The 13,995-nt window shown below is 47.3% G+C and overlaps 1 protein-coding gene across 4 annotated transcripts in view; it reads left to right on the forward strand.

The window, feature by feature from the left end:
• Nucleotides 1-1,024: 1,024 nt before the first annotated feature.
• Nucleotides 1,025-13,995, forward strand: part of SLC4A11 (solute carrier family 4 member 11) — a 112,509-nt gene continuing 99,538 nt past the window's right edge. The window contains exon 1 of one of the 4 annotated variants that reach the window (XM_054065560.1): nucleotides 1,025-1,155. In XM_054065560.1, the coding sequence (XP_053921535.1) occupies nucleotides 1,095-1,155 (61 nt within the window). In that variant the 5' untranslated portion in view covers nucleotides 1,025-1,094. Of the gene's footprint in view, nucleotides 1,156-5,495; nucleotides 5,856-7,913; nucleotides 8,269-13,995 lie in introns of those variants that run through there. The other 3 variants (XM_054065558.1, XM_054065559.1, XM_054065561.1) reach the window with 3 other exon arrangements.

Here is a 13,995-nt window from a genome sequence, read left to right on the forward strand (position 1 = left end):
TGCCCCATCCCTGGAGGTGTTCAAGGCCAGGTTGGATGGGGCTTTGGACAGCCTGATCCAGTGGGATGTTCCTGCCTATGGCAGGTGGGGGGGTTGGAATTGGGTGATCTTTAAGGTCCCTTCCAACACAAACTATTCTATGATTGTGCCCCCCCTACTCCTCTCTTGTGAGATCTCATCTGGAGTATTGTGTCCAGTTCTGGAATCCTCAGCAAAAGAAGGTGATGGATCTGTTGGAATGGGTCCAGAGGAGGCTACAAAGATGATCAGAGGGCTGAAGCACCTTCCCTATGAGGACAGGCTGAGAGAGTTGGACTTCTTCAGCCTGGAGAAGAGAAGGCTTTGAGATGTTATAGCGACCTTCCAGTACCTGAAAGGGGCTACAAGAAAGCTGGAGAGGGACTATTCATAAAGGCTTGTGGTGACAGGACTGGGGGGGGGGGTGGTTATAAACTGGAGAGGGGCAGATTTAGGCTTGATATGAGGAAGAACTTCTTCCACCATATGAGGGTGGTGACACACTGGAACAGGTTGCCCAGGGAAGTTGTGGATGAGGTGTTCCAGGCCAGGTTGGATGGGGCCATGGGCAGCCTGATCCAGTGGGATATCCCTGCCCATGGGATGGAACTGGAGGGGGTGTAACCGGATGATCTTTAAGCCCCGGAACTGGATGACCTTTAAGCCCCTTCTATGATTCTATGAAAGGGTTCTCAGGCCCTGGCAGAGGCTGCGCGGGGGGAGCTGGTGGAGCCCCCATCCCTGCAGGCATTTAAAAGCCGGGTAGATGAGGGGCTGAGGGATCTGGTTTAGCAGCAGACAGGCTCGGTTGGACTCGGGTGATCCTAAAGGTCTTTTTCCCGCCGGGGTTGCAGAGCTCTGCGCTCCGGGCAGGGGTTTGCGGGCGGCGCTAGGACCCGGGGGCGGCGGCTCCGCTCCCTCCCCGCGCGCCGGAGCTGAGCTGCCTCTCGGTGCTTCGGACCGGCGGGGGGGGGAAGGGAAAAGGAGGGGGGGGTGGGAAAAAGAAACCCTCATGCAATACAATTCCCTCTCTCCCAACCACAAGAAAGCCTGAAAAGTGTCGAGATGAAGACGGGATGAGAGGCAAAACGGAGGCAACCATGGCAGCGAGACGGGTGTTTCACCTCCAGCCATGCGGTGAGGGGCAGTGACAGCAGCCCGGGGGGGGGACCACGGGGGGGGGAGGGGGGAAAGAAGTTTTGTTTGCAGCTTGCGAGGTGGTCCCCTGCTTCTTTCCCCCCAGCTTTGCCTTTTGCAGCCGCGAGGAGGGGATGGGGATGCTTTATCCTGCTTTTTTTTTCCCCTCGCTGGAAAGGGGGGGGGGGGAACCGGTGTAAACCTTTGTTTTGCATCATTTGCTCAAAGCTCTTCGTGGTTGTCCGTGGGTGAAAAAAAAAAAGCTACTTTGCACCTCTTGGGGGGTTGGTGGGATGTCCCAGCCCGGTGGGTGCAGATGGAGCATCCAAGTGGTACCAGGGGATACAGGAATGATGTAAAAAAAATGTGGCTTCTTGTTCTGGGAGCGCTTTCTCCACGTTTTCTCACTTGTTTGTACCTGACTAGGGGAGGAGAAGAAGCTGTGGTGTTCAGCTTTGCTCCAGCACTCTGCTTGCGGATGCGGTTGCCTGACTTGATGTTGGTAATAGCATAAAAGCCACAATAAAGAGACGAAAATAAAGGCAGAAGTGTGTAGTTTGAGCTGAACTAGCGTAATGGACTTGAGTCGCTTGAGTAGCTGTGTGCATTGGCAAAAAAACCCGGCAACGCGGCGTGTTTTGGAAGGTGAGGAGAAGTGTGGGCTTAAACACACTTAGAAACTTGCTTTGCGATTTATACCAAGTGTGAAAATTACTTTCTGAAGCGCCTGTCCCCCTGCCTTGCCAAAGGAAGCGCTTCCTTAATCAGCGTGACTACGTTAGTGCTGGTTTGACACTAAATTAAATGAGACGGACTTGAGTTTGTGTAGGAAAGGTTTGTTCTGGAGTAAAAGGAACTGTAGGTGGCACAACAGCTTTGCCTGCGAAGCAGCAAGTGGAAGGCTGATCCTCAAACTTCTGAGATGTTTGGGGTTTGGTTTTTTTCCCTGTCCAAGTGCAATGAAAAAGTTTGCTTCAGGTCTGCTGTTCTTCCTCAAAGTTTTTTGGGTTTATTTTCTGCACTGCCATGCTTTATGTCCAGGACTGCTGTTCTTCCTCTTGAGGTGTTGGTGTGAGTCTGCTGTACATGAGCAATATCCATGTCAGCGATCTTAGAATCATAGAATGGTTTGTGTTGGAAGGTACCTTGAAGACCCATCCAGTTCCATCTTCCCACTGTGGACACGTCCCATTGGATCCCACTTGAAGCCCCATCCAACCTGGTCTTGAACATCTGTGCCTGTGCCTCTCCACCCTCATTTCTTCCTAATCATTTCTTCCTAACCTAAATCTCTCCTCTTTCAGCTTAAAACTCTCTGTTCTGGGAGCACAGAACTCTTTTCCTAGCGTGCAGTGTTTGCAGGACATCTCATGTGGGTTTCCTCTAGGTGCAAACATAACCTTATCCCTCCTTTGCAAAGTTACTGTCCCTCAAACGCTGTAGCTGAACTATGGGATAAACTGCATGACCCAGGGCTGGAGAAATCCAGCTGTGTTTCAGCCTTCTCACCTGGGTTGCTGTTGGAGTTGGTTTTGTGGCTGGTCTTTTTTTGAAGGCTGGAAGGAAACAGTGATGCAACGCTTTAGTCCTGTCTACACTGCAACCTCAGTCACTGCTACCACCCCTGTGAGCCGCCTGTCGCTGTTTCCCTTCTATAATCAAGATGTGTTGGCTAATCCAGCTCAGCCAGAGTCCTCTAGTTTTGAAATATCTGTGGCTTTTATACGGTTGCCACTCTAAGAATTACGGACTGCAGAGGAAGTTCCTCTCCAGCTCTTGTGTTGTGCCGTGGCAATTTGAATGCTTCAGCTTCTTTAAATGAATACAGCTAGAAATGAGTTGGGCTTTTAAATAGAGCACTCACTTAACTCCCCTGGTAGCATAAGATATCTATATGTAAACTTATAATGCCTTGACTTCTAGTAAAGCTGCAGTAAGTCATTAACGACTGTTCACAGCCTTAAAAAGCGAGCTTTGTTTTTGTTGAGTCAATGTGAAAACAAAAATGTCTTGGTTTTTAAAAGCAGTGGGGTCTGGAATGGAAGCTTATGATGCTGGCTTAAAAGAGAAGTGTCACTGAAAAGTTGGCCTTTTGCAGAAGGGAGCCTGAGGTTTGCTGCAAAGTTGGATTTTAGTCCAGCACAATTAGATTTTATCATTAAAGAGTAATAGTTTTAAACTAAGCAAGGGTAGGTTTAGATATAAAGAAGAAAGTTTTTACTATGAGGGTGGTGAAACACTGGCCCAGGTTGCCCAGGGAGGTAGTGGAGGTCCCATCCCTGAAAACATTCAAGGTCAGATTGGATGGGGCTCTGAGCAACCTGATCTGATTGATGATGGTCCCTGCTTCTGCACTGGGGTTGGACTGGATGATCTGTAAAAGTCCCTTCCAACCCAAAACATTCTATGGCTCTGTGACTTAGCCTGGTGCTGTTTTATTTATCTGTGCAAGACTAAAAGCTCAAACCTTGTCCTTGCAGAACTGTAGTGATGCTCTGCATCTATGCTTTGTGCCCAAAGGCAGGTGCTAAATCCCATCACCTACGGGGAGAGCTGTTCTTTTATCCAGCAAGTAATAATTCCAATGCTGCACTGTGATCTTTAGGTGCCTGGGAAGCCACAGTGATTGCTGTCAAAGCTTTCTATTGCTTCAGCTTAGGTGGTACCTGAATTACTTCTATGTAATGCAAACCCACTATATCTTCTCTTTCTAGAGCAAACCCACTTCTAGAAACGTCCCGTTTCTTTGTGCAGGATTCTGTAGGAGTAAAAAACTCTCTGGGACACTTTAATGACTCATCCTGAAACTGTCACCTACCCTCTAAATATGCAAATTACTGCCTAGCGCATCAGCAGATACCCGGAATATGTTAAATCCAAGCTATCTTTGCTGCTAGGCATGGGATGGGTGAGTCTGTGAAGGATGTAGTGCAATGAGGTTAAAAACTGGGAATGCTGAATCCTTGAACTTCGTCCTAACTTGAGTCTGAGCAGTGTTTTGGGCTTGTGAAGTCTGCAAAGCAGCTCCCTCAGGAGTTGGTGCAGAGATCTGGTGAAATGGAAAAACTTTTTAATGCAATACAACTTTCTAAATACGATCTAGGATAAGCTCCCCATAAAGGTTTTCGGCAGAGCATGGTGACACGCTGGCCTGGAGCAGAGCACGGCAGGCTGCTGCATCTCTCAGGGTTGGCTTTGATATCAAAGCATTGAGCTGGTACTTACAACTCCATGAGTTTTTCTGTTCCCCCTTTCTAAATTAATCCCTGGCTCTGACTTGTAATTAAAGAAAAAAGCAATACTAAGGGCTTCAATCTAACTGTCTGTTATCAAAGAAAGGTCTGCAAGCTCTGATTGGCCAGTGGGAACTGTAATTTGGATCAGGCATGGACGGAATAGAGTCCAGTTTCAGTCCTCATAGATGTCTTGTTGAGAAACTGCAAGAAGATAGTGAAAGAAAGCGTGAAAAAACTAATATAAATCCACTGAAGTGGGTAACACTGACTTTATACTTGTATTAGGCAAGAACTTTTCTTCCCCACGGATGTTTTTTCAGTTCCCTAGATTTGAAGGATCTGATGCAAACACCTGCAGAATAGCTTGCGGCTGCCCCTGGGGCATTCCTGTAGTCGTACTGCGGTGGGATGGATGGAGACCGCTGATAATGTAGGCTCTGGCAGGATAGGAAGGTCACAAATTTGAGGCTGGAGGAGAGATCTTGCTGGTCAGTGCTTGGAGCTGGGCAACCTTTGTCTCAAGATGCTGTGGTAAGGCTTTGAACAGCAACAGTGATGGACTGAGTTATCGGTGGGTACGACCCAATAACTTATTGTGGGGCATATAAGGAGTGGAAAATTAGGACGATAGGGCAATCTAGGGGATGAAGAGGAGGTGATCTCCTCACCTTTTGGTGTTAGGGCAGGTGCTGGCACCCTGCAATGGTGAGGGAAAAGCACTCCACAGGGTACAGCGTCAGTCATCAGGTTTATTGTCCTTTTCCTCTTGCCTGCTGCCATCTCCTTCTACAGGAGTTTAATGCCTCTTCCCCCTGCTCCAAGCCTAATTGCATCCCCAGGGTTTAACATGCGTGTGTTTGTTTAATTTGACGTGTTGGCTGTTCCCACCGGAACAGGCTGATTTTTTAGGAATTGGGCTTTTTTTTTTTTTTGCTTATTGTGCACAACAAGCTACTGCACAAGATATTTGGGGGAGGGGGGAGGAATTGTAATAATGCCAATACTTCTTGAATATTATAAACCTGGCTTATCAGCCCGACGCAGAGCTGGAATTTGTCTCTTCCTGTGCTGCATCTCTGCTTTCTGAAAGGGGCGTTTAAATACAGGCTGGAGACGCAGCCTTTCCAGTGTGCTCTGCTGGGCTGTGACAGCAGCAGCGGAGCTGCTTGAGCAGCTCTTTTTTTTGCGACAATTCCTCTCCAAAAAGGAACTTCTTGGGCAGAAGGCTCTAAGACTGCATGTCCCAACAGTATCCACTGAAGGAGGTGAAGGGAGACACGGTTTGCTTCGTACCTGGCTCTCCTATCTTCTCCGTCCTAATGGAGCCAGCTTCTTTTTGCTACCCCCGGCTCACCTTTCTCCGCTCACCCTATGGCCAGTTTGGGGCAAGCGCTGGCTCTTCACAGGATTTGGCCCCATGGCCTCAACGTTTGGTGACGCAGAGGTGGACCGGGCCGGTGGACGGTGCGTGATTTGGGGATGAAGGGGTTGGGAACCGGAGAGGGGTGGTATGGGGTTGCAGAGAAGCCCACCAAGATCTCGGGGGACCTTTGGAAATGATGAGTGAGGGGAGAGGCAACACAGGTGGGACTTAGTGGATGCATTGATGCAGTTACATGGATGAACTTCACTCTTGGACCTCTCCTGGTGGTTCTCGCTTGTCTGCTATGATCTCCACCAAGGAGTGGCTCAAGTCCCTGCTACACCTTTGTGCCGGGGCGGGCTGGCCAGGGAGAGCCGATAAACAACTTTGCCATGGAAAAAGTAAAAATAGAAAATGATCTCGGCCAGTCTTTTGTTTCATTAAGCTTGTTCACTTGCTGAAATGAATCCGGCAGTGTCTGAAACCTGAAATACCTGCTGGAGGCGAGGCGGGCTCCTTTCACCCTTAGGGCTGTGATGCTGTCAACTCTCTCCTTCCAACTGTTATTAAAGGTATCAAGTGTGGGTATAGGGGAAGGTATTAAGATCCTTTTATTGCAGATTTGTCTTGCTACAAGGAAGTCTCTTAAAAGCATCAGCTTGGTTCAGAATTTTACACGTTGCTTTACCGCAAATAATCTATAAGCAGAAACTCAGTAAATCTTGCTGGTTTTGGAGTTGAACCCTGCGGTGATCATAAGGACAGAAGTCTTGCCTGTGAAACTTTTGTTGGGGAAGATGTCAGGCTTGATGAGGTCCTGAGCAGCCTGATGTAGCTTTGCAGGTGGTCCTGCCTGGAGCAAGGAGCGAGGCTGGAGACCTCCAAGGGTCTTTCCCACCATCATATACTCGGTGAGCCAGGGTCTTCTTGCTTTGCGTTTTATTAAGCCTGAATTTGATGTGCCTTACCTGGAAAAGCTCGTCAGGTGGCATGTAATAAAAAAAAAATGGAGGAGACTGGATGAGCAGTCTCGGCAGAGAAAATGCGTAGGAGGTGTTTAAAAACATGCATTGCCTGTGGTTTCGTGCAGCAGAAACAAGTCTGTAGCAGGGACTGAAAACGGGGGGTATGTGGCTCTGAGTGAATCCCTTGGCTAAAAATGATGCCTCTTCCCGAGCCTTGCCCTACCTCATGTTGCTTTGTGCTGGGAAATGTTTGCTGCCTCCTGGTAAATAGGATTAGTAGGACGTTTTTACTTAAGTCACAGTAATTGTCAGAGTTACCGTAGGAGACTCGGAGATGGAAGTGATCCAGTCCTGCCAGCATTTGGATAACTTGCTGTTTATTTCTGTCTTATTTCTTTTTAGGGTTCTGTCTTTCTTAAGGCTGAGTTGATGTTGCTTTGGGGAGTTAGGTTTTTGCTTTCTTGGACATTGTAAACCATTCCTCTGGGCTTTAAATATCCAGCTGGGGGAGACTTGGCTTATTGTTATGAAAATCTTGAGTTGTAAGGAAAGTGAAGTGGTAGAATAGGCTGGAGGGAGGGGGGAGGATGTGGCATCTCCCCTCCGAAGCTTTTTAGACACCGCATAGTCGAGCACTGGGCAGACAGGCGTGGATATAAACCTCCTTGGATGAGGTGAGGTCTCTTCAGCTCTATTTTTTTACAACTTGCTGTTAGAACATAGACTTACTGCCCTGTTTCTCATTCCCTTATGCATGTTCCTCGTTGAATGCACGTGTTAACCCTTGCACTGCTGCTGCCCATGCAGCTCAACTGTCATATGCTGGGTAGCGTGGAAGAAACATCGGAGCCCAGCCCTCGATCGGGTGGGCACCGCGCTCGCAGAGTACAGCAGCTGTATCTTTAAGAAATGTGCTATATCTACCTCTCGGCAGCAGGTTATTTTTCCCTCCCTCTCTTCTTCCTGCATCTTCACATCCTCTTGTTTTCCCTGTACTTCTGTCTGTAAGGTACAGTATCTTCTCATTTCAGTTGAGCCTGGCTGCTACAAAGCTTTATTCTTTTTTTTTTTAAGGAGGCACAGCTTTCTCCGTACAGTATCCAGCAAAAAGCTCCAGCTCCGAAGCGCAGGGTCACTTTAATTATTCTATCTTTCCTCCTTGCTACCAGAGGCAAATATCTCTGCGAGGAGACAACCCAAAGCCAAGCCTTAGTCAGGGCTGGGGTGGCATGTGGAGCAGTGCTTCGCAAGCATGAAGTTAACGGCACATCGGCATCGCTGCTCAGGTTGGGAGAGCTGGGTTGGAGATGCCCATCTGGGAGCTAATGGGTCGTGCTCTCACTCCACCCATTCGCCGCTCGCCAATTGGAAGTGAGGGAGAAAGATGCTCTGGATGGACTAATATTGGAGCCATTGAAAAAGCACAAGCCATTGCCTCCTCAGCCACCTGAGCAAGTGGTGTTTGGGAACAAGTGTAGTGGCTCAGGGGGGAGTGCAGGAGGGGAGCGGAGGCTGTGTGAACAGCATCTCTATTAAAGAAGTAGTGCAGGTAAGTTGTGGTCTTAAAAAAAAATCCCAAAACTGAAAGCACTGTTGTTGCTGGATGATGCATTTGGACAGGAAATGTAGAAAATCAGCTCTGCCAGCTCTTTAATTATTTATTTCGCTAAAGTAAGGCAGTACTTGATGTATTTTCAATGGGCTTTGCTGCTTAGTGATGATATCTATTGCCTGTACCGGATGTCTGTGTTGTTGTGTTTAAATTGAAATCAAATGTATTCTTCATCCTTGCATTAACCAGAGTGGTGTCTTTTCAGGGTCTGAGTTTAGTTTCAAGATATGCATGGGGAGATGAACGCATAAGTGTTACCTGTTCTGGATTTTCTCTATTTAATGCTGAAGCATTCTAGCAGCCTGTCTGTGAGGCTTTACATAGGGATGTTTCACGTGGGGGGAAAGTGCAGTGCTGAGTGAAAACAAAATGCATGTATGTGAGCTGTCTAAAATGCTTGCAAACATCATCCCTGTTGCTGTAGCCATGGAAGCCGTGTAGATGAACCATAAACAATGTCTTAATGAATAACACTCTTATCGTGTATTGTCAGCAATTATTTAGCCACTAGACTGGGATTTTTTTTTGACTTGGGGCTGATGATGGACAGCAAAATTGGACCTGGTGCTGCTGGCTCTGCCCCCACCTGTGGTGGTGCCACTGCTGCTGTTTTGTGGCTCTTAGACATAGAAACTGTGTGGGGTGATTTATGTTATCCTGCAAAGCCAGTTGTGAGCTGAAATCCCTGTTTCTGGGGAGGGGGGGAAGCTTGAGGCTACTCAGGGCAGCAGGGCTGCTATCGGGGTACCCTTTGGACTGGGTTTACTTCTAGTGGCAGGGGCAGTTTTTTCCTCTCTGAATCAAACCTGAAAATGTGTTTGGTGATCAGGTGGATGGGTTCAGTGCTCTATTTTTGTGTCTTTCCATGTTTCCAGTATAGACCTTGCTTTTCAGTTAACTTCTGGGTTTGGGCGAGTTACAGCTGGGCTTCTATTTCATCCCAGGTACCTTTTGGGTGGTGGTGGTGGTGGGAAGGGGTGCAGGAGTAACTTGACTGCAAAGCTTGGCCCAGACATCGCTGTCTCTTTAGCAGCTGGTTTTCATTTCTGGTGGAAATAAGATAAAAGATAAAATAAGTTATGTAGTAATGCACTTTGTGTTCCAAAACATGCTCCTGGTACCCTGTGGTGATGCTGGAGCATAAAACTGATGGTGTTGGAGGATGTCTTCCACCTAATCCCAAAGAAGAGATGTTATGGCTGCTAGTTTAAACCTTGCAGTTGCTTAATTTTTACAGTATTTAACACAGTTGAACCACTGCAAGGAACAGCTCCCTTCCTCTGAATAGCTTCAAGCAAGTGAAATGCTGATGGACATGTCTCTTAACCATTTTTACACATTTTACCCTGTGCCACTGCAGATTAATGACAGGTGGTGGCCTCTGGAAGACCTGCTTGTAGAAGGAAAGCATTTCAGCAGAGAAAAATACCCACAGCATCTTTCTGAAGCCACGTTCAACCCTGACCAAGATTTGGGGCCATTGCAGTATCTTTTTCTTGATTAAAGAGTTATGAGGTTTTTGATAGGGCCTTGCAAGTGGAAGAGCTATCTGAAAAAGCTGTCAGTAAGAGTTAATGCTTTCTAAATTATTTAAATGTTTCAGGAAGAGTCTACTGAAAAGCCTCAACTGGTCTGTTCTTGGGCCTTTGCCAGCCTGTGGGATCTCTGGAGGTATTTGCTTTCGCTCCTCTCCGTGTATCACTTAACTAAGACATCCTTGCAAGTCTTAAACCACGTTTTTTAGAGGGTCCAAGAGAATGAGCACCCCCACCCCTACCTGAATAAAAGGCAAATAGCCTAAATTCTCTGTCCACCAGCCAAATCCCAAAGCGTCCTCGTTTCCCGACTTCTCTGCCTTCCCTGCTCACCTATGAAACCCGGCAGAGGAGGAAAAGAGATCCTCTTAGCAGAGCAGCTGCAGAGCTCTCAATTTACAGGGTCGCTTCCTCTTGCAGCTCACCTCTGGGAGGCACCCTTGGATATTAATTGCTCGGGTGGGCTAATTGTGATGAGTCAACGTGGGCAGCCCTGTGCTGCTGGTAAAGCAAACCATAGCTGATGCCAACTTTGAGTGTACATGGGGTTATTTTGGTGGGGGGTGTCTTTAGTAGCTGTCACCGCTGCAGCCAGTGTATTTTTTATTAGATGGTTTTATTGCGATGGGTGCTCTGGAGGAAGCTGGGGAGGCGATGAAGAGGGGAATTGTTCAATGCAGTGAGGAAAATGCTATGAAAACAAGACATGTCTGATCCCTGAGCTTGTGTGTGGGTGGGTGTTTGCGTGGGAGTGAGCAGGCAGGAGGATGCTTCCTGCTTTATCCTTTCAATATGATGCTTCCTATTTTCGCATCGAGAGACTGAAAATTAGTTCTAGGGTTTCATTTTACCAGAGTGACCGTGACATGATTTAAGACTTCCTCAGACCCTTTCCTTTTATCAGAAGAATATTCTACTCCTTGCTTAGAACTCCTGATTCGATACTCCTAGTGCCTGCTGAGTCACAAAAGTGTAAAGGTATATTGTGTTTTCCACCAGGATTGGGACTGGCATCCTGACCTGGTCATGCTCTGGTGGAGGATACTGTTCAGATAGATGTGTGGAGCAAAGGTTTATATCCAAGTGACTGACGCACTGTGGGATAACCTGGGAAATGTCAGAGGGCTGGTGTAGAGTCCTTCAAAAATCAGATTGGGACACTTCCCGTGTATGTTAGAAATGTTTAATTTGGGGTAATTCAGAGTCTCCAGTACCTAAAAAAAAAGGGAATTTTGGGGATCTGAAATCCTTGTGGGAAGCAGTGGTGGTGAAAATCCTTTAGGAATGCTTCTAGTGGGGAGCAGGTGAGACAAGTGACACTTGTGCGACATTCTGTGGCAAAAAGAGCAAGTTAAGCATATGTGACTTCTAAGAAGTGCTCATTACCAACAGAAGCATCCTCTCCTGTAGGGCTTGCTAGAGGATATGGCTGTGTCCACGCATCAGGAAGCCAAAGCTTGTGTCCCTGTAGGTCTGAGTCTCTTGCCTAAAGCAGCAATTTGCCATTGGATTGAGCTACTTAAAAGTATCTTCCTTCTTGGCATCGTCTCTGGCCAGTGCTTTATCATCTTATGGAAGCTTACCAAAGTGAAGGGATTTGGAGTAGATTTAAGTCTGTCTGGGCTCTCTAGGCTGTTTTGAAGACCTCAAAAGTTGATTACTCGTAGGTGTTTGCGTGCAGATGTGTTAACCCATCTAGGTGAAGATCTTCAACAAAAATCCTTGTGCAAACCCCTACTGTACTGCAACCTGCATTAAACCTCTAGGTATGCTACATGGAGATGAGTCTCTTGTCAATCCTCCAGTGTCAGGCTTGACAGCTTCATCGGGAGAAGGAAAAGCTGTGAAGAAAAGTAGGGGAGCAGCAGTGCAGAAGGGGAGCTAGGTGACCTTTCTGTGGGTACTGGCTGGAGTCTGCCCTTAAGTTTCACTGTGATGACCTGTACATTGCTACCTGTTTACTTTTCAAATAGTGCTGAAAAAAGCTGTGTAGGAAGTTATTTAGATGTGTGATGAGCATGTGAATGTAACTGGGGGGGAGGAGGAACACAGCTGGTCCTTCATGGTAGGTCCTTGTAGGGCTCTGCTTAGTGTGTCCCTGCAGCTATGCCCCCAGGATGAATGAAGGACAAATTGAGGAGGAGTAGGGATCTGGTGTGTCTCAAAGTATAGAATCATTAAGGTTGGAAAAGACCTCTAAGATCATGAAATCCAGCTGTCAAAGAGAATGGTTTATCCCTCTGTCTCTGCCTTGGACAAGAAGCAGGTGGATCTGTCTGCGCCAGGAAGGCGTGTGCAGTGCTCACAGGGGCCCTTAAAGCTGCAGTGAAGAGTCCTTTTAGTTGATCTATACTCTTACCCCTTCAAGAAAAAACTCCCTAAAACATAGTAATGTTGATACTTCACATTTCATGACTTGGAAAAGGTCTTTTTGCCCATCTCGAGAGTTCTTTGTTGTTTTTTCCTTTGCCTTTATCAATGCAAAGTGGTGCTTTCTGAGGGAAGGTCCAAGGTTGGGCTTGCCATGGGCAGCAATGCTCATACACAATATTCCCCAGGCACTTTTCCTGCTCAGGGATTAACAAACGTGTCTTACTCATCTTACACTTCCTTAAAAAAAGTCTTGTAGGGATAAGACCAGGGGGAATGGGTGTAAACTGGAAAGGGGGAGATTTAGGCTAGACGTTAGGAAGAATTTCTTCACCATGAGAGTGGTGAGCCACTGGAACACGTTGCCCAAGGAGGTTGTGGCTGCTCCATCCCTGGAGATGTTCAAGGCCAGGTTGGATGGGACCTTGGGCAGTCTGATCCAGTGGGAGGTGTCCCTGCCCATGGCAGGGGAGTTGGAACTGGATGGTTTTTAAGGTCCCTTCCAACCCCAACTATACTATGATACCATGAAATTGCAGTGATCAGTTTTGAAATGCCTGACTTGTGTGGTTTGGAGGGTTTTTTGTTACATTGTTCTAGGAGTAGAGAAAAACAGGTAAAACCTCAATTTCTCATCCTGTGAGTCAATTACTGCCCAGAACAGCGGCGCAGGGGCTTGCTTCCCATCTCTGTGCCAGTACGAGCTATGCTTTCACCAGCATTTTCCAGCTGAAGAATGCAGGGCTGTGGGATGGGATCAGCTGCCTAAAGAGCAGACAGAAATGACAGGTGGAAACTTAAGGCGAAATAGCTTTTCACCTGCTGCTCTCCATTCCTTCTTAACTGACTTGTGTGGTTTAAAAGAATTCGCAGCAAATGTCTCCTCTAGGAGACCTCACTGCTTGGTTCTTCCCTGAAAACCGCTAACATCTCATGTTTTCTGAGTGCAAGTAATACTGTGTGGGAGAATCCTGCAATATTGACATTTGGACCTGATCAGCCGGTCAGCGTGATTGGATTTGCTGCCAGTCAAGCTCTTTCCCTACTCTTTTGTGGCAGTGTGGTTTTGCGTTATGAAAGAAATTTGAGGCTTCCTCATTGTAGAATCATTTGGGTTGGAATGGACCTTAAAGCCCATCCACTTCCACCCCTCTGCAATAGGCAGGGACACCTTCTGCTGCAGTAGAGCCCCATCCAACCCAGTCTTGACCACCTTCGGGGATGGGACAGCCACAACTTCTCTGGGTAACCTGTGCCAGCGCCTCCCCACCCTCACAGGAAAACACTTCTTCCTAATCTCTAATTTAAATTGCCACTCTTTCAGCTTAAAGCTGTCCCCCGTTGTCCTGTCCTGGCAATCCCTGGTAAAGAGCTCCTCTCCGGCTTTCCTGCAGCCCCTTTCAGTACTGGAAGCTGCTCTAAGGTCTCCCTGGAGCCTTTTCTTCTCCAGGCTGAACAACACCAACTCCTGCTGTTGAGTTCTTGCTGCATACAGTGATTTTTAGGCTCTCAGCTGCAAGCTCCTTTTAGTCAATGCTACACATAATTAAAGAAAAAAAGTCCTCTCCTGCAGGTTTCCCTTGGGATACTATTCCTTTTGTGTGTGGTTTTCTTTTTTTCTCTTGAGTCTGTCTGGTTTTCTGCTGACTGTGGGTGGAGGAGAGAAGCAGCATCATTTGGGTAGTAAGTATGTAAAGTGCACAAATTGGGGCTCTTTCCCTGCCCCAAGTTGTATGATCCTGGGTACATCTCCCTGGTC

The sequence above is a fragment of the Cuculus canorus genome, chromosome 4, assembly GCF_017976375.1.
Source record: "Cuculus canorus isolate bCucCan1 chromosome 4, bCucCan1.pri, whole genome shotgun sequence".
Lineage (NCBI taxonomy): Eukaryota > Metazoa > Chordata > Aves > Cuculiformes > Cuculidae > Cuculus > Cuculus canorus.